General features: G+C 37.1%; 3 protein-coding genes across 7 annotated transcripts; 1 reads left to right on the forward strand and 2 right to left on the reverse strand.

Moving 5' to 3' along the window:
• Positions 1 to 586: 586 nt before the first annotated feature.
• On the forward strand, positions 587 to 10,009 carry LOC110801855 (APO protein 2, chloroplastic). Of its 4 annotated transcripts, none has more exons than XM_056842645.1 (6): positions 588 to 911; positions 2,173 to 2,234; positions 2,715 to 2,875; positions 3,001 to 3,353; positions 3,951 to 4,817; positions 9,670 to 10,009. In XM_056842645.1, exons 2-5 carry the CDS (start codon positions 2,186 to 2,188, stop codon positions 4,786 to 4,788), a joined length of 1,401 nt encoding a protein of 466 aa, XP_056698623.1. In that variant the 5' UTR covers positions 588 to 911; positions 2,173 to 2,185; the 3' UTR covers positions 4,789 to 4,817; positions 9,670 to 10,009. The 4 variants fall into 4 exon arrangements, with proteins under 4 accessions (XP_021862956.1, XP_056698623.1, XP_056698624.1 ...); XM_056842646.1 differs by having other exon boundaries at positions 9,675 to 10,009; XM_022007264.2 differs by lacking the exon at positions 9,670 to 10,009 and having other exon boundaries at positions 587 to 911; positions 3,951 to 5,046.
• Positions 5,791 to 9,443, reverse strand: LOC110801866 (flotillin-like protein 6). The gene is made up of 3 exons (XM_022007276.2): positions 8,829 to 9,443; positions 7,302 to 7,697; positions 5,791 to 6,494 (listed from the first exon to the last, which is right to left on the reverse strand). Exons 1-3 carry the CDS (start codon positions 9,369 to 9,371, stop codon positions 5,943 to 5,945), a joined length of 1,491 nt encoding a protein of 496 aa, XP_021862968.1. The 5' UTR covers positions 9,372 to 9,443; the 3' UTR covers positions 5,791 to 5,942.
• Positions 10,010 to 10,442: 433 nt separating the features above from the next.
• On the reverse strand, positions 10,443 to 18,333 carry LOC110801860 (BRAP2 RING ZnF UBP domain-containing protein 2). 2 transcript variants are annotated; one of them, XM_022007271.2, is made up of 12 exons: positions 18,037 to 18,333; positions 16,616 to 16,731; positions 16,408 to 16,516; positions 16,207 to 16,321; positions 13,612 to 13,709; positions 13,244 to 13,350; positions 12,797 to 13,046; positions 12,645 to 12,698; positions 12,403 to 12,546; positions 12,196 to 12,260; positions 10,983 to 11,037; positions 10,443 to 10,851 (listed from the first exon to the last, which is right to left on the reverse strand). In XM_022007271.2, the coding sequence occupies exons 1-12, from the start codon at positions 18,283 to 18,285 to the stop codon at positions 10,825 to 10,827; spliced, it is 1,389 nt and encodes a 462-aa protein (XP_021862963.1). In that variant the 5' UTR covers positions 18,286 to 18,333; the 3' UTR covers positions 10,443 to 10,824. The 2 variants fall into 2 exon arrangements, with proteins under 2 accessions (XP_021862963.1, XP_021862962.1); XM_022007270.2 differs by having other exon boundaries at positions 10,443 to 10,882; positions 18,037 to 18,332.
• Positions 18,334 to 19,680: the final 1,347 nt, after the last annotated feature.

Genomic DNA, 19,680 nt, shown 5'->3' on the forward strand with positions numbered 1-19,680 from the left:
TGCATCTAGAACTTCATACTCCACTTCATTTTATGCAATCATTTTGCACATCATGTACACGAGAATGATAACTAACAGTCCAACACAGGTTAGTGAAGTTGGTTGGGAACTTACAAGTTCGAGCCCCATCAATTGCGTTATGTTTGAAAATGAGTTAAAGTTGATTTGTGTAGCTAAACTGAATAACCTGAAATAGATGTTTCTTACTACTATCAAAAAAATGTAAAAGAGAATGAAAACATTCAACAACCATACTGTATGAACCAAATATTTTAGAGAGAAAAAATAATGAGATGTTCAATCACGATCAAGTCACCATATTAGAAGTTCTCCTCGTAAGTAGGGTCTCATAATGGTTCTTTTTCTCTTTCTTTATTAAAAAAATTGTTTAACATCGGGCTATTTTTATAGGTTTAAAAAATTCTTGCATGCAGAGTTGTATTTGTTTCAAAATTGACACACTTTAAATGTTTTATTTATAGGAAGGTGATTAATTATTATTGCTATTTTAACAAAAAACAACAACAAAAAAAAAAGAATGAAAAAAGAAAAAGAAAAAGAAAAAGAAAAATCGCTTTATCACATTCACACCAAAATATCGTTACTCATTATCCTCCTCCCCTCTTCAATCTCCCTCAACTCAACCCTCTTGCTCCATTTCTTCTACTGTTCCTTGTGTTCTTTTCTGTTTCCTTAATTTCAACCAAATTTTCTAAGCAATCAGAATTCTTCAGTTTATGCAATTAACAATTTGTAAGAATTGCCCAACAATATTTGTTATTCACCGGATTAAATTAAAGATTACCCAGTTGAATTGCACCCGATTGAAGTGAATTTGGAGCTACCCATCTGTTGCCAACACTGAATTTACTTTCCTTTTCATTGTTCAAAGTTTCCCATTGAAGAAGAAGGTATGATTTTAAAATTATGTTACTTATTGAAATTACTATAAAATGCTGGAATTTATGTCTGACATTTGATATAGTTATATTGATGTGATTATGGGTGTGATTTTTTTCCTGAAAGGCATTTAATTTGTATGTATGGATTAAAATTATGAATTAGGTGGAATTATTTGCTGATTTTTCTGGTTTATTTGGAGATGGTAATTTGGTTCTTGCTGTTCATGCTTCCGAATTATTACGCACTACTGAATGAACTCATAGTACTATCTCTGTTCGGAATTAATAATCGTGTTGATAGTGTAATTTGAATTAGAAATGTGACAATTGAATTCGGATGGAGGTTGTAGTTTCTAGAGGGGGTAACAAGATGTCAAAATTGAAGAAAAAGGGAAATGAAAGGAGTATTTGTTTTTTTGTAAGATTGTCAAATTTGGATTATGATGCCAGTTCCTGATTTCAGCTTCTAATGAGTAATACCCTTTTTACATGTTTTTCTTTTGTTATCAAAGTTCATAATTATTGTCCTTTGTTGGAACATTTCAAGTGGCCTTTTGGTTTGATGTAGGGAGTTAAATTTCTAATGAAATTTCCATCTATATTCCTGAGTATTGAGGAGTGTGATACTATGCTTGATCGACTTTTCTCAGGAATCTTCACTTACCCGGGGGATGTTGGGTAAACAAGTTTTGCATTATGTAGCAAGTCGAAGTGTAGAACTCCGCAATAAGTTGTATTTATCCGGGGGATTTGGGTAAATTTATGAAAAGATTCATGTGATATTGGGAAATTAACGAAATCGAAGTATAAGAAGCAACGATTATTTATTTATTTATCATGATGTGGTCATATTTAATTGAGAACAGGTATCGCCAAAGTTTCTTATCTAATTATCAGTCTAAACTTGAAGTATACAACCAATCAAGTCTAATACAAAGTACAAATGTATAGTATTCCGTTGAAGGTTTAGACTTCTATTTAAGATGAAGTAATTGTGAATCAAAAGCTGTTGTTTATAGCTGCCATCTTTAGTAATTGGGTAATTACAATATAAAATATCATGGTGCTAAAGTTTTTGCTTAGAGAAATTGTCTTCTTTTATTATTATCTACTTATCTTGGAGTTTTAATAAACCTCTGACGGAAGGTAGTAGAAGCTAGTTAAAAAGGTTAATCTTTTGTTTTTTAGTTAATGAAATGCTGTCATTCTACTGCAATACCTTTCCATGTGTTTTTCCTCTTACTTCTGTGTTCCTTTTATTCTTTCTCAGTCCATCCCTGGGGATGCCATTGGTGATTCTCCAGCCAAGTTCGGTGACTCCAGTGATAGGAGGTCCGCCTTTATGCCTTTACCTTTTACTCTTTTATTGTACTAGAACTTGGCGGAGCAGGATGCAGGACAACAAATCATATTGCTTCATTTGCTACTTCTCTCTTAATGTTTCCTGTTTTCAGTAAAAATGCTATACTTACACTTACCAGAGTCACCTCTCTAAATGCATCTGTTTTTTGGAGTCCCTTGGTTAGTAGTAAAGCTTCATCAGCCTTTAGCTCACCCACGTTCTTCTCTTCATTCTATATGAAGTTTAGTTTTTATTCTATGTCTCATTTCACCTTTCCTTGTAACTCAAAGCTACACAAGTTACCCGAGAAGTATTCACCGTTAACTTTTTCTTGGTTCATGCATGATGTGTTGTCAAATCCAGTTGCTACCTTCATGTTAAAGTTCACAAAAAAAAAAGTAAAGCCCTTGATTTTTTGGGATGTTTCCCACATTGTATAGATCTTTAATTCCGTCTTTTGGTTCATACAGGGTCTTTATCTCATGTACAAGCATGCCCTATGCATTCAGGCTACCTTAATGAACGTGTCTTGCTTCGTCGTAATACTTTGCTCAGTGTTTCCTACATCAGAAAATCAGAGTTTGTGAAGCTCAATGCCTACTATGATCTTGGTTTTGTTAATCATTTGAAGGTACCTTTTGTCGTTGTATGCGTTATGGTTTCTGACTTCTGGTGCATGATTGAAGCTACAATCTTTTGCTCCCTCCTTGTCTGGTTTTTATACTAGTACTGATATTACGGCTTATCTTTCAATAGGTGTGTGGCAATCTATCCAAACTTTTATTAAAGCATAGAATTCCACCGCAAAGTTCGAGCCATACTTCTGCTGTGGTCATTAAGAATGATTATCCCCAAAATGCTGATCTGCCGAAATATTACTCAAAGAAGGAAAAGAAGCCTTTTCCAGTACCTATAGTAGAGCTGAGGCGAGCAGCCAGAGAAAGATTAAAGAATAGCAAAGGGCAACCTAGAAGACCTGTGCCTCCACCAAAGAATGGCCTTCTGGTTAAGCGCCTAATACCAGTTGCTTATGATGTAGTGAATGCGAGGATTTTATTGACAAACAATCTGAAGAAGCTCTTGAAAGTTGTGACCTTCCATGCATGCAAGTAATGTTTCTTGTCAAACTCTTTATTAAATAAGTTGCTAGTTTCTATATGTATCTGCTTATGCATGTACACACTACTGAATTTTGGCTAGTGATTCCTTGCTAGTTTGCATTTTGATTTTGCATGCAGTTTCTTTAGAAGATTCTTGTCAATGTTTAAACCTGTAATTTTGAATAATTCAAGGGCTGTAACACTTATTGGCTTTTCTTGACATCCTCAAACATTCAAACAATCTGATAGTTGGAAGAGTGTCATTATGTTGCATGCACCTGCTTATTTCATTCTGGGAAATGATTGTACTGTTCATCTATCTAGATCCTCCTTATTATATATAGGACTTCCTATCCTGAATTCATTTAGTTGAAACTTGAAACACCTGAGGGATTCCAGATGTCAAACCTTGAAAGCATCATCAGTTTTGTTGTATTTTGATTTGAACAGCCATAGTCGTACTTAAACATATAATCTCTCTTAAAATGTATTTTGGTTCGACTGAAAAGAAACCTCTCAGGTGATGTCATATTAGGAAATCTTTTAATTTCTGATTACTACAAGTGATGTTATGTTTCCTTTTCAATATTTTTTTTGGCTGTGTAGATGCTGCAATGAAATCCATGTTGGGCCCGTTGGGCACCCATTCAAGTCTTGCAGGGGTCCAGGAGCATCGAATCGGTATGGTAATCACGACTGGGGAAGTGCTGTGGTGGAAGACATTTTGGTCCCTGTAGAAGCTTATCATCTTGATGACCGTCTCAGGAAGCGTATCGCTCATGACGAAAGATTTTCAATTCCCCGTATCCCTGCAGTGGTAGAACTTTGCATCCAAGCTGGTGTTAATCTTACAGGATACCCTACAAAGAGGCGAAGAAAGGCCATCATTCGTATTGGCAAAAGTGAATTTATTGATGCAGATGAAAGTCATCTGCCAGATCCTGAACCCGAACCCGAAAATTCCAGTGTGACAGTATTATCTGAAATACCTGATGCAGAAATAGTACCCCCGTCTAGTGTTGAGGAAACAGTCTTACTCGCCGAAGAAACCCTCATAGCATGGGAAAGGATGAGACAAGGGGCCAATAAGTTGATGAAAATGTATCCGGTTAGGGTTTGTGGGTATTGCCCCGAGGTGCACGTGGGGTCTTCGGGGCACAAGGCTCAGAACTGTGGGGCCTACAAGCACCAGCAACGGAATGGACAGCACGGCTGGCAAAGGGCGGTTCTTAATGATCTGATACCACCCCGATACGTGTGGCATGTTCCTGATGTTAATGGTCCTCCAATGAAGCGGGAACTTCGAAGCTATTATGGTCAGGCACCTGCAGTGGTGGAATTGTGTGTTCAAGCTGGGGCTGCAGTTCCCGAGCAATATATGCCAACTATGAGATTAGATATTGGAATTCCAGTAAGTATTGAGGAAGCTGAAAAGGTGGTTTGATTATAGTTGACGTCAATGGAGATTATAAGGTAAATTTCTTTTTCCAAAGTTCGAATTCATTGCAGTTAGTTGTGTTGTTTCTTTTGCATACCTAACACCACTTCTAGCTAGAGCTGCACTTTTGAGAAAAGAATGGTTTAAATACCATTAAGAATTTGTTCTTCTCTTGTAATGCCTCGCCGATAGCTATAACAATTCTATCAAACCTTGATGATATTAGTAAAATCAATTTTACTTGTTTAAGACAAACTACAGAAATTGGCTCATGGTTGTGCAAACTTCAGAACAGAATTTGTGAACTGTTTAGCTTTCTCATTTACTTCTGATTATCATTGGCTAGGTATATCTTCTGTCGGTTTTTGGTTTGTTGCTGAATAAAGAGGAAAATGATTTAGTAATTCTAAGAATCTTCATTATCATTATCATTACCGCATTGCCTCAAAGAGGCTCCCGCAAGAAGCGGAGTAAGGGGGGTCGGACGTACGCAACCTTAACCCTGCAATTGCAGAGAGGTTGTTTCCAATTGACCCAAAAACGATAACGGGACAACCATCTTCTACTTCGTGGAAAGGAAGCCAAGAGGTTTAAGAGCCATTTTGATTTAGTCCATTACATCTCACAGCCAAAAGAACAAATTAATCTTTGGCTCTATCGGAAATGGTCATAAAACTAAAATAGTAATGATACAAAAAGTTATGCGTATAGCTTCGTATTCGCTTGTACTTGCACATAGCTCTTTTTTATTTCATTTTTCATTTATTGACCCACCCACTAGCGACCCGTGACGCCCATTATCGACCCGCTAAAACTGACCCTTTCCACGACCCGTTTTTGACCCACACCGACCATGACTCGACCCGGCAGATAACCAGGTCTAGTCATGACCAAACAGGCTCTCAAGGGTAGCAGGTTCATACTAGTAACATCAAGATATGATGTTCCAATAACTTTCACAGGCAACATGATCTTTGCAGTTGTACTGGAGAAATTGACACAGAGAAAAATAAAACACAACTATAAAAGATCCCAGGTCCACACTGTAAACAGGTAAATTATTCCTAAGACATCATATTAACAAGAAACTAGAGTAACAAAAACATATGATGCTCAAAACATAACTGAAAAATTCTAGAATTAATTCAAAGGTCAGAATTTCACTTGGTAACTGCAGCAACAGAACCCTTTCCTTGATCAGTATCAGTCAAAGTGGCTAGCCAAGCAGGTGGCAACATCCCAGTTTGTTCATGAACCGTCTTCAATAGTGGTGGCAACATACTATAGACCTCGGCTACATCTCTCATAGACCCACCCGAAACAGACCCACTTCCGGTTGCACCACCACCAGACGACGACCCTGATGACCAAATACTGATCTTTGGTTGCAAACCCTGAACAGCATTTGCATTAATCTTTGCCATTTCTTGAAATGTTCCAGAGTTTATCATCATGTAGTCTCTTAAAGCAGCATAGTTTCCATCAAGGGCTTTAAGAAGGGTACTAATGTAAAATCCTTGAGCTTGAGCAAGTGCCACAATTCCTTCTGCATCTTTCTTTTTTCCGTAGAGGCCTGCATCAGCTGCTTGCTGTCGAGTGTAGAAAGCTGCATCTGCTGATGCTTTCTCTGCCTCTGCTTGCTTTTGCTTCTCGTATAGGTTTGCATCTGCTTCTCTTTGGTTGTTGTATAGGTTTCGGTTTGCTTCTTGTACCTGTTATCCAAAATTACATGATCATATACATACTCCGTACTAGACTTAGTTATTGGACGGGTCGGGTCATGGTCGGTGCATGTCAAAAGCGGGTTGGGTAATGAAAGGGTAAATTTTAGCGGGTCAATAAAGGGCGGATCAAAGCAGGTCGCGGGTCAATAGCGGGCCGATAGTGAATGGGTCAATATACGACCAAAGAAAAATGAAAAAGAGTCGTATGCGAATACAAGTGAATACAAAGTTATCCATATAATTTTTTATACGAAAATGATAAAGGTCGCAACATGCGACCTTTAAGCCGTGTCACAATGATGACTAACATGCTTACGTGTCGTGATTTAAATTGGAAACTAAAATATTTAACTTATATAACCTATTATACATGTTTTTTTTTAAAAAAGGTAGGAAAATCTTAATATTCTAATTTGTTTCCTTCTTTATATTGACTAACTTATTTACATATTTTTATAGTAAAAATATTGCATTGATAGTAAAAATATTCTGATGACGCAGAGCTTACGTGACGCCTATATGTACGTATCAATTAAACTCTGACACGTAAGATTGCGACAACTAATTGTCGCAACTTGCGGCCTTTATCATGGCTATCCTATTTTAGTTTTCAAAATTATTGTGTTATAAGTTCGGCCATATATTGACTATGTCCAATAAGAACCCCGCCCTACCCAGTAAGAACGGTATTAACATGATCCGAGTCCTATACCCATTGGGCTACCCTACCCAATAACCAGGTTTACTCCGTACTCTTATAAACAAAATTAGCAAAGCCTTATTAGAAATTAGTACCTTAATATCATACTCAACAGTGGCCTTACTAAGAAGTTCAGCCCTAAGTTTTTCAGTCCTTGTAAGAGCATTCTTCTTCTCCACCTCGACCTGAAGCTCAGCCTCTCGAATCGAAACCGCCTGCTTAGCCTCAACCTCCGCCAGCTGAGCCGCCTTGGTCCACTCCGCCTTTAGGGCAGCCAATTCAGCACTTGCTTTAGCAACATCAGCCTCTTTCTGGTTCTCAAATATCTTAACCTCACTCCTAACCTTAACTTCCTCCTTTTGACCTTCTCCATCCCTTTGTGTAGATACAATCTTGGTTTCTGCATCAATTTTTGCTGCATTTTGTGCTGTTTGCCCTTGCCTTAACTTTGATCCTATTTCTCCCTTCATCTTTGCTTCTGCAACATCCACCTTAAAAGTACATGCAGATGCTAGAATCAGTCTCTTAGGTTCCAAAATATCTTTAATAACATGGATGCATGATTAATTTAAGGCTTAATTAGCATAAGAAACATTGTTGTTGCAGGATTATCATTTTCAACACGTTTACATTAACCAGTATACAAAATGTTCCTTGTGATTCAAGTTATACTTCATCTGTTCTTAAATACTTGCAACAGTTTGACTGACACACTTGCCAAGACACTAGTTTGACCGTAATTATATGCAATTACATAAAATAGTGAGTAGTAAAATATGTAAATAGTTGATATTTGAAAATTTACATTAGGAGTAATCCAACAACATATTATACAATAACATTTGATTTTTATATATTAGTAAGAAAGTTTGGTCAAAGTTAATGTATGAATAATGCAAAAGTCAAACTGTTACAAATATTTATAATCAGATTGAATAATAAACATAGTAATACATAGACAGATAGAAATGCTAAATCCGTGCACAAAAGTTCTCATAATCTCATTTTGTCATTTCAAGCGTAATGATTGCTAGAGTCTTGGTCGTGGACGGCAGAAAGGTCCGTCTCAGAGATGTGTTTCCAAACACATATATGAGGGCTAGGCGGTAATTACACAATTATTTTGAAAATTTTGAGTACCATATTTGAGAAATGAACACCATTTTTGAACTTTCGAATACCAGTTTCGATCTTATGAGTACCATTTTTAAACTTATGAATACCATATTTTAACTTATTATGGTCTGAGATGTTTTTGTAAAAACATGTCTAAGATGGGAAAATACTCCCTCCTTGGTCGCAAAAGTCAGATCAGTTTTGACAGGTCTATTTCACATACTTATCTTTCAATTACAACAACAACAACAAAGCCTTAGTCCCAAAATGATTTGGGGTCGACTAACATGAATCGTCGTAGGAGATCGTCATTGTCACCAATCAAACAAAAAAGGAGCAAGAAGTAATAAGATACTAATTATCTTTCAATTCTAAGACTAATAATCATGTGTAAAATCTCAGACTTCATTGTGTATGATCCATAAAAATAACTGCCTAATACAAACATTTTGGCATGAAAGAAAGAAAAATAAATTTACAAAAATCAAGATATATATCAAAATTACCTTAGCCTGATTAGCAGCTTCCATCTGAGTTTTCTGACCCAAATAAGAAAAATATTCATGTCCACGAACATCAACAAGTTGTTTAATATTAGCATTATAGATAATCAACCCAAACTGATTCAACTCCAACTGAACCTTATCAAACACTTCCTTCTTAAACTCTTTAGTCCCCTTAAACACTTCCTCCATTGTCATCGAAGCCGCGAGAACTCGAGTTTCACCTTCAATAATCCCCTGTACAAGTTCATGTACATGGTTCGACGTCATGTCATGTGGTGCCATGAGTTTAGCATAAAGAATGAGGCTTTCTTCGGACTCGACACGGGGCCCGATAGTGAAGACGGCGGGCAGCAAGAAGGGCAGCTTTTCGGCACTCATGGCTTGAACCTCGAAGGTGTAGTTAACCGGTGAGACATTGACCCGTACGTAGAGCTGACCAGGGAGGATTAGAGCTTTTTTGGCTAGTTTGATGTCTTTGATGGACCATCCTGTAATGGCTAGGTATTCTGAGGGACCAGCTACTCTATACAATGGAATTAACATGGTTGTTTTTGAGAGTTTTCTTTGTTGTGTTTTAATGGGATTTGTTTTATGATTTTGTTGTTGAATGTTATTAGGGTTAAAATGAAGTTAATGGTGGGGGTTTTTGGTTGTTTGATCATGCATTAATGTAGGAGGGATTTGTTAGCTTAGATCCGGGCTTCTAGAATCTAGACTACAAATAATACTACTCGGTATATTATATCTTGTGTTTTGATTTTTATTTAAATTTGTTGTTGTTGTTATGGAAAATTATCTATCTATTATTTAGGTTAAAAATATTTGAGATTTTTTTTGCAAGGTAAGGATGAATAGCCCTATCGGGTCGAAACCCCGCACGGGTCAACCCGCCCGGGTTAACAGGCTAGACACTTTGAGAGTGGGGGGAGTGATAAGGGAAACCCTCCCTCAAAGTGTCCCTAGTGGGGATTGAACCCCCAACCTTTTGGTTGGAAGGTGAAATCCTTTCCACTAGGTCAAGACACACTTGGTTTTGAGATTTGTTGTTGACTTCCTGTATGCATGATTATATTACCAAATTTGATACTGACGAATGTGCCATTTGAATTTACAACGCTCTTACATTCCAAAGAGACAAGTGGAGTGAGTATCGCGTATTTATTTATTTAAAAAATATTTGTATATGGATTTTAATGTGTCTTTACAACGCTCTTACATTCTAAGTGGAGTGAGTATCGCGTATTTATTTATTTAAAAACCATTTGTAAATGGATTTTAATGTGTTTGAGTGTTTGATGCTTTGATTGGGTTGAGACTTTAATTGTTAGCAAAATCAAAATCAAAATCCTTGCGCAACTGATCAAGAATTACTTTAAATCGTCTTAAGAGCGTTATCTACTTATCTTTACTACTTCGTATGAAGTTCTCTGTATGTGATAAGAGGTGTAAATCATGCAGCAAATCACTTCTTTCAAGTAGTAAATCATGCAGTAAATCATGATAGTAAATCATTTCTTTCGAGTAGTAAATCATATCTTTCACGTAGTAAATCAAGTAGCAAAAACAGTCGTTCAAGTATAGTATCCTTTCATCTCAAAGACCACACCGTTAATCTAGTAAAACAGCTGAACTCTGGTTAGTCTGGCATAAGCAACAGCTAAACAATGTAACGGAAACATCACCAGAATCATCAAGGGCAGAATACTAACAGAATATACACTGTTTAAGAGAGACTAAATGCCAGTGAAGACCATTTTGTTTGTATTCTTATCTAAAACAACTACCAAAACAACCATTCATATTTACAAGTAACAAACTCTGGTTCACCCATTCCAATATGAGTATCTGTACTAACAAAAGTCCCATCACTCAATGCGAGTATTGACGTATATGAACTAATTATTTCACCTCTTCTTCCGGTTTTTGGAATTGGTAGCCTTTGTAGTTGAGGATTCGCCTCCTAACTTCAAAACAGCACCATCATCTACTTCATCAGCTACGGATAGTTGCTCCACTGCTTGCCCTGCTTCAAGGTGTAACATCAAGTCTTTGAGCTGCAAAATATAGCAAAAAAAGAAAAAAAAAACAGATTTATCATCTATTGATCAGAAGCAGCCTCCTGGAAGACGTGCCAATTTAACAAAAATCACAAACCTGTTCTTCAAGAACTCGTATTTTATCATCCTTCAGTCTCACAGCTTTCTCCTCCCTGCAGCAATATAAAATTAGTACGCAAAAATGCAAAATATGTTAAATTTCTTTAACCCTATGTAATATCATTCTACTTGCAAAAGAAACAACTAATTTCCATAAGGATACAAGCAGCAAAAATGAGATACATTCATTTAGGATGACAAAAACTTCATCCCCGTGTAGAAAGTAGAAGTCTATCATGGAGAGTGAGCAACTTGCCAGATTTCAGTACAGTGAAAATAATGTAAACAAAATGAGCACTCTACCTATAATTTTAATCCTATAAATGCCACGAGAAAAAGGGACACCACCCAGTCCCAGGGGTTTATTTTATCACAACCCCGTATTAGTCTTAAACGCGCCTTCCATTGACTCACCCGCCACGTTACTAATCTCCTCAACAGAAGAAAAAAGAAAAGAAAAGAAAAAAAAACAATTGCGAAAACAAAATCCGGTTATCACACTAGATCAAGAAGCATTATTCTGAAATTCCAATACATTATAGAAGTAGCATTTAAATAAACATCTACAACAACTACCTCTGATGAGGCATTTAGCGAGTATAATGTAAGCACAAAATCACTTACTTTACTAGTTTAGGAAAAGACTACAAGTATTGACGTTAAGTTTGGACAAGACTCCCCAATAACGATGAGAAAAGGGATTCATAACATAGTCCGGAATTGAACCGTGTTATCATTCTGCAAATTGGGCATCTGATTCCTATGACAAGTGCTGGAAGCACACACATTCTAAGTTTCTAACGATCAACTAAACCCATTCAGACACAACCTGCCCCTCGGGTTCGTCAGTCTTATTTCCTAATCAGCTTGCGATGTTGTAATCAGAAACATCAGAACAAACAAGAGTTTACATTAGGTAAAAAATGACACAAAATCCCAGAAGGTCAACAAGGATTAGTATCATGTATTCATGTGTCACTATTTATATCTCATCACACAACATCTCCTGACTTTGATACATCATAAACTTAAAACAAAATCACTTTGTGTTAGTGATTGGTGTATGCAGGTGATGTTGTAGAATGAAAGGTCTTGGAATATAAGATGGGAACTTAATAGAAAGAAGATCCTTACAGCAACAACTGTCTGAATGGTTTCCACAGTCAAAATTGAGTATATGACAAAGAACCAAGGTTAGACATTGGCTTTACCTTCCCTCAATTTCCTGTATCTTGGCCTTCCAGATCTCTTGATTTTTCAACAGATTTTCATTAATCTGCAGGCAATCATTGAACACAAGGATCTGAGTTCATTTACGGAAAAACAGCCAAGAATAAACACTAACATTGATGAATAACAGGGAGCTAGCACAAGACATCTATCTAATCAAATGAGCAAAGGCTGACGCAGATACATACCTCATCCAGAAATTTCTTTTCTTTCATACATCTATCCACTTTTGCTTGCAATTTCTGCAATTTCAAGCTCACAGCCTTGTCTACAGCTTCAGCTATATCTTTTTCAGTCTCTTCTTTAATCTCTTGCAATAAAGACTCAAAATACTGCAAATGCACACCAAGAAAATGATCTCATCAAATCAAGAAACATAAGAAAGAAATGCAACGAGCAAGAATCACACTTTTACTGTAGGTGGCCTCACCAATTTTTGATTCTCAAGCTGTGTGGAAAGAAGCTCATTGTATTCATTTACAATCTGGTAAGACAAACCACGGCCAGGGAAAATCAATATCTGCAATTTGCAGAACAAACCAAAGATCTCTAACTTAAATTAAAGAAGAAGAAAAAACATACAGCTTCAACTTTACTATTTACGATAGCATCGTCAATGCCAGGATCTCCACCGCACTCAAAGCTTCCACAGCCATGCGCAGCATGTGAACATGGAACATTTAGCTCAACTAACTTTCCATCAGTTTTTGACTGTATCAAACGGTGAACATAGTTGTCGCCTACATAATCCCAAACACGCCGAGTTTCCAAGTCCAGGGAATAGCAGTGCTGTGTTTCTTTCCAATGCATTATAGAATGGCCCTCTTTATACCTGGATCAAACGCTTCCTGGTCAGAAAATTTAGACAATTAGAATATATTGGCTTTTTTTACAGGTGTATTTATAATGTTTGTATTCTTTGTTACATTCCCTTGGCAGTTTGAATAATAGGAACAGTTTCAGAATAGCAAGGAACTTGAAACTCTGTGATTGAACTATAATTGCATTATTTAAGAACAAAATTATTACCTTCCACAGCCCACAAAACCACATATTACACATATCCACAAATTCTCCGAGGTTTGGCAAACGAAACACGTTGAATTATCAGGCTTCTGTTGACAATATCGACAAACCTAGATGGTGATCATAACAGGTCAATAAATAGAAGAGCAAAATCTTAGTAACACGTAACTGAGAGACGACATATATATAGGCTCCCTAATAGGAAAGGGAAAGTAATGATAAATGAATTTCCGAACAATTCTCAAGTTAGCAAAATCACAAAACAAGAAACCTACAAGTCAACCATCACTCTTGGCTTCTTGGAGTTCAGGGGAAGGTAATGAACTATTGAAAAACTTAAAAGGACAAGAAGAATCTCTTGAAAAACTTACAGGACAAGAAGAATCTGTCCACTTAGAGATGCAGGAGCAGTGGAAAGAATGATTACAAATGGTTGTGAGAATTCCACCGGTTTCTTGATCCAATCTCTCTGCCATACCAGAACATTCAGAAAGCCCGTCAAAGCCATGGGACAAATTTAAAGAAGACAAGCCCTATGGTAATTTCCATGTTAATATTTATTGTAACATACATGTATGTCTGTGCACCATAATTGAACAAGTATATGCTTGTGTGTAAACAAGTCATAAGTGACAAAAAAGTCGTGCACTTCTGAAATGTGATCCAGAAATTTGACTTTGGATAATCATTTAAGAAATATTCACCCCATCAATTTTCAAAAACCACCCACAACAAATGTGCAAGGTAACCGCCAATGTTACCTCATTAGGACCAACCTTCAATTGATAGATGTGTCTAATCTTTTAAGGTTAATCGTGGAGAAGGTGCATCACAACTTCAATCTGGAGAAGAGTAACTGAATAAATTCAACACCCTCCTAGTTTGACCAGTGTGGGAAATAGGGTTTGTGTTTGTCAGATGCAATTAGTTAAAGCCGATATGATGAAATATTTATAATAATATCCAGAAATTTAACAAACTTTGTACTGGTATTGTCACAAAAGTACTCCCTCCATCCCTAAAAGATTGCCCCAAATGTTTTTGTTCACTTTTTTAAGAGTTGAGCAAACTCAAAAGCAAGTAGGTAGGTAGATTTATCTTTTACCTTAATTAAATAATAGTGTGTGAGGAAAGACATGTGAGGACCACAAACCAAATAAGGTATGAGGCAAACAAAAAGGGACATCCATTTATGGTATACAGAGTAATCGTTCAAGGACGGAGGGACTACTAAACAAACCAAAAGGACCGTGGGGAGTTTCCTTATATCAGGTTATCTATAGAAGTCTGACATCATTTGGTAGGGTGGGAGAAGGTGTGGAATCCAAAAGAGAAAGTAGTTGGGTCTTGGAACGTTTAATCCGAGAATATTGCCTTAGTCTGGCTACAGAGCATTCCCTTGGATCAGGCTTGCTTTGCCTCACACTAATTAAGAATGAGAACGGCCTTCAAGTTGTGGTGCGTAAAGGCAGGGCTTTATGTCACTATGTGAGTCCCTGTAAATTGACATCTCAGGCACCAAACTATCTGTAGGTACAGTGAAATTTTAGAACAAGGATATGGGACAGAATTTCTTTAAACACTGTTGCTTTTCCTTGACTCTCCAGTCTCATTTTCTTCATATCTCTGTCGTTTAATACCCTTCATAGCATTAGTGTCTCTTAAATTTCCATTTTCACAAAGCATGTTGATGAAGGGAACCAGAAAAATGTGTATGCATTCACTTGCTTGCTTCCTCCACTTTATTAACCATTTCCTGAAAAGGGATATTGCGAGTTGATAGTTGTCAGGTCTATTCCAACAACTCACAGACCAACATCAACTTAGTCTTTACAACATATTTTCTTTCTACTGACATCTGAAGGCAAAACATTTAGCTTGCGCTTCAACTGCTGTCCTAAACATGAAAAAGCCTTGGAGCCTTGGAGGTCTATATTTCAAGATGGCTATGTACAAATTCGGGAAGTACTACACTGTTATTGAATAGCGAGGGTAATGAGGGCCTTTTTGGAATTGTCTTCTCTTAAAGATTGGTCAAATCTTTCAGATCATGGTTTAGGCCCTTTAGGGTCAAAAGAATGCCAAGATAATTTGGAAATCTTTTTTTGCTATTGCACACATACCAGTAAAGAGCCAGTATAGAAAGTAAGATACTACAGTGAAAGTATATTCTGGGCTGAGTAAAAGAAAAGCACAATTTGGTCGCCAACAGTGTATAACAAAGCCGAGTAGCAACACATACAATAACATCCTCCAGTATGTATGGAGTCTATGGATGTTATGACACCCATATCAATCCAAATAAAAGCAAGAAACAATTCACCTGCTGGAGAAAACAACCGTTTTCACTTTTAAGGCCTAGCTATCGACTTTAAACAGTAACAGTAGCAGAATAATCTGCATTTTTTAGACCATAACAACAACCAACCAAAAAAGGTTGCATAGGGTTAAAAAAAAATCTAGAATTATGTATCTCACATCTTACCTCCCATACAATGCCCCTTTTTCCATGGGAGTATTGTTCTACTCTAGTTTGCTCGAAGCAACATAACTATACTAATAATTTATAACAAGACATTTCGCATTCCACGTGTCCTCCCCTTGTAATTCCATTTCCTATTTTTCTTCATCATCTCCCTCTTTCCTTATCTTTTCTCCTCCTCCTCCAAATGTTCCCCTTCCCTATCTTTTGACCTTTTCCGGACAATTAACTTCGTCATTTCCTCCGCCACCTCATTTTTTCATCAAGTTCCTAATTCATTCTCTTTTTAAAATTAAAAAATCACCCCGACGGTCTAAAAAACTAATGATTAGAAGATTAAGCTGCTAGGAAAAAGAAAAAGGCAAAGAAGTTCCATTTAATTAATGTTTACTTTAGTTCTTTGGAAATTATTCAATGCAATACTTGCAACAGATCTACAGAAGTAGTGAATAAAATATAGGGGAATGCCATTAAACCCACATACCTAAACATACTGGACATGTAGGCTGCTCAGTCGAATTCAGAAGAGAAGCTTGTCCACGTTCAATAGAGCCCGTGTATTGCACATCAATGGTAAAATGCACATGACAAGCTTCTGGCTAGATAAATACGCAGTCAGAACTTACTAAAAAAGATATTGAAAAACTTTGCATATACTTGGAGCAAAAAAAGTTGAAAAAACAACCTCTAGAGATGAAAATGTTTGCCCATTGAAATGCTTGTAGAACCCATCTGTTGACTCCTGACTGTCAAATTTAACCAGAACAATATATCTGTCCTCCATTTCATCATTCCTAGACACAACACAAAGCAGTCGGAAACTCAAAACACAATCATAAGTGGGCATAAATTATTTTAAAAATCACAAGAAAGCCATTAAGACGTTTTCTCACCTGACAATTCGCATTTCAAGCATATGTTGAATAAAAGAACCAGAAAACCGGCAAAAATCTGCATATGTCATGTGATTTGGAACTCCAAGAACACATGCAAGAGGTTTTCTCCCAACCTAAGCATCATCATGTGTGGGTTAGGACCAACTCATAATCTCATATTGGAAATCATTCAGTAGGATTGAAATTGCATAATATCCTTTCTCTAAAAACTAGTTCCAATGGGAAATTATCAATGCCCTAGAACTTGCCACTTATCATTAAGGAACCTTATAAACATTACAGCACGTCTGCAAGGAAAGTCCATGAAAACAAATTGATACCAAGCTAAAATTACTGCTAGAGTTAACCCTCGATCACCCTCCATTTTGTCCTGATACCCTAAACAACTGCAAAAAGGTGCTCTTCCAAGACTGTTATGCGATTAGTTTGTTTTACAGTATCCTAGTAATCACTCTCTGGATAAAATAATTATCGAATTCAAACATCCCCAACAATACCACATTCAAAGTCATGATGGAGTATGATGCCCCTCATTAGATTTCATCATGGAGAGTCACCCTATCATCATACTGGAGAAACAACCGAAAGTGTCTTGTAAGAATTCAAAAGCAAGACATCCGTCTATAACTTTGATTCCCAACAATAACACTACACATTTACACATAACCAAAATGAAGAACAGCCTCACCGCTAAGACTTCAAAGAAATTGTTATCCTTTTCACCACACCAATCACCCACTTCGACAGATAAATTATTAGTAAAAATGCAATTCCTCCTTCCTGAAATACCTTCTCATATGAAATGTCAAAGATAAGAAGTTTGACTAAAATATGTAGGGTTTTAACAATCTAAAGTTTAAAATTACTGGATGATGTACTACATAATTACAAATGAACAAAGACTAACTCCGAGGACCACAATATGTCCATTAGAGAAGGAAATCCATGATGGAGGCAGTAAACTATCTAGCAAGATCGTAATATACCAGAATTCCAAAAATTTAAAAAGACTCCAATCTACTGTAGAACAAGGAGGGTTGAGCGAGGACACAATCTTGATCATACAATTGCAAATAGGATCAATCACACTCTTACCCCCAACAATTGCAAATATATTTTGAAAATCATATGCACATTAGATAACAAGAGCTAAATTGCCCAAATCTTGAGGTCGAATTTGCATAATTTTGATACAAAACTACATTTTCAGCATTGATGATTCAATATACACTTAATCCAAATTATTTAGCGCCATCAAATATTGTAACAACACAATATCAACCAAAAATAAACGAATCCACAAAGCTCTAATATCAAAAGTAGGAACTCATTTAGACCAATCAAAGCCCCAAATTCATACAATCTGCGAAAATTCTCAGCAAAGATGTACAAATAGGAAATGGATAGAGAGGGTATACCGGGAGTTCGGAGAGGGAGGAGGAAGAAGTGACATCGTCGGAGAAGAAATGTATGACACCGCGAGTTTCTTCGATTCTAGGGTTTCCGGAAGAGAACGACAAGGTTTGCGTAGAAGTGGCGGAGGAGAGTTGTGACGAAGAATCGCCGCAAGCCATCGCTATTGATGGAGGGGAAAGGGAGGTTAAGCTGGATTGCGGTGGTTCGGCGGTGGGAGATGTGCTCGCGCTAGTTGAGGTTGCTCCTGCCATTTCTGGAATCAGTTTGAGTGTTGAGTTTGAGAGGGAGAAAAAAAAGGAAGGAAAGGTAGACGACGATTATTTATATGGTGCGATGTAGAGCTGTCAAAACGGTTACTCGAGTCGGGTCCAGGTCTGCTCATCTCGGGTCTCGGGTCATGATCTGGTCGGGTCTTGTCGGGTCATTTTATCATCGGGTGCAAGTCGGGTTCAGGTCGGGTTCGGTCAGGTTGAATATTTATCGGGTCATGTTGGGTTATTTTCCCATTTCGGTATAGGTCGAGTTCGGTTCGGGTTCGGGTCGGGTCTTTTTCTAGTCGGGTACAATTACGGGTTCGGGTCTTAACGAGTCGGGTCAAGTTTAGATCGGATAATTATCGGGTCGGTTAAAATTCAGGTCGGGTATCGGACACGGGTTAAGACCGCGTACGATAGCTATCAGGATTAGTCAAGTTTTAACCTTATAATTAACTTTTATAAATTTGGTTAAATTTGGTTTCACGCTTTTCACTTGTTCTAGGTTAGGTAATTATAAAAAATAATATTAACTTGATTCAAGTTATTATTTAGTTAGGTAAATGACAAATCGGGTTGTCAACAGGTCACGTAAAATCAGGTAACGGGTTGTCACGAATTGAGTCAATAACAGGTTTCATCGGGTTATAATCGGTTTCGGGTTGACATCGGGTCGGGTGTTGAATCGGTTCAGGTCATTTTTCGGTCGGGTAAGCTGACTCAGTTTTGTTATCGGTTATATTTCGGTCGGGTATCAGGTTCAGGTCCGGGTCATGCATTAACGGGTCGAAATCGGTCGTCGGTTTTAACGGGTTTGATACGGTCGGGTTACGGGTTTTCTATTTTAACCAAATTTCGGGTATCGGGTCGGGTCCGGATCCTTAAAAATCCAGGTCGGTTCAGGTCGGTTTCTCGGGTCGGGTCAGTTTTTGACAGCTCTAGTGCGATGGCAGCTTGTGGTGGACCAGCCGGTCGCCCGGTCACACCTCACAACTTCACAAGCTTCTTCTCGCAAACAGGAACGGTTCCTCTCCAAATCTTGCAATTCTTTGGCCAATGGGGTTAACTTGTACATGTGTGCACAATCTATATAATAGGGGCTTCGTTTTATTGGACTTATTTTGACTGAACTTATATTATCTGAATTTAATTGAATTTATCTGAACTTAACTGAAATTATCTGAACTTATTTTATCTGAAAAAAACTTATTTTGTCTGAAATAGACTTATTTGTGTGTGAAAATATTTGAAAAAAACTTATTTTTGTTGAATTTATATTATCTGAACTTAAATGAACTTATTTTGTCTGAAATAAGTCAAAATAAGTCGAACAGAACAGGGCCTAAATTTATTACATATGGAGATCATTTTTATTTTTTATTTTTTTTAAAA

Source organism: Spinacia oleracea, chromosome 4 (genome assembly GCF_020520425.1).
Source record: "Spinacia oleracea cultivar Varoflay chromosome 4, BTI_SOV_V1, whole genome shotgun sequence".
Classification (NCBI taxonomy): Eukaryota; Viridiplantae; Streptophyta; class Magnoliopsida; order Caryophyllales; family Amaranthaceae; genus Spinacia; species Spinacia oleracea.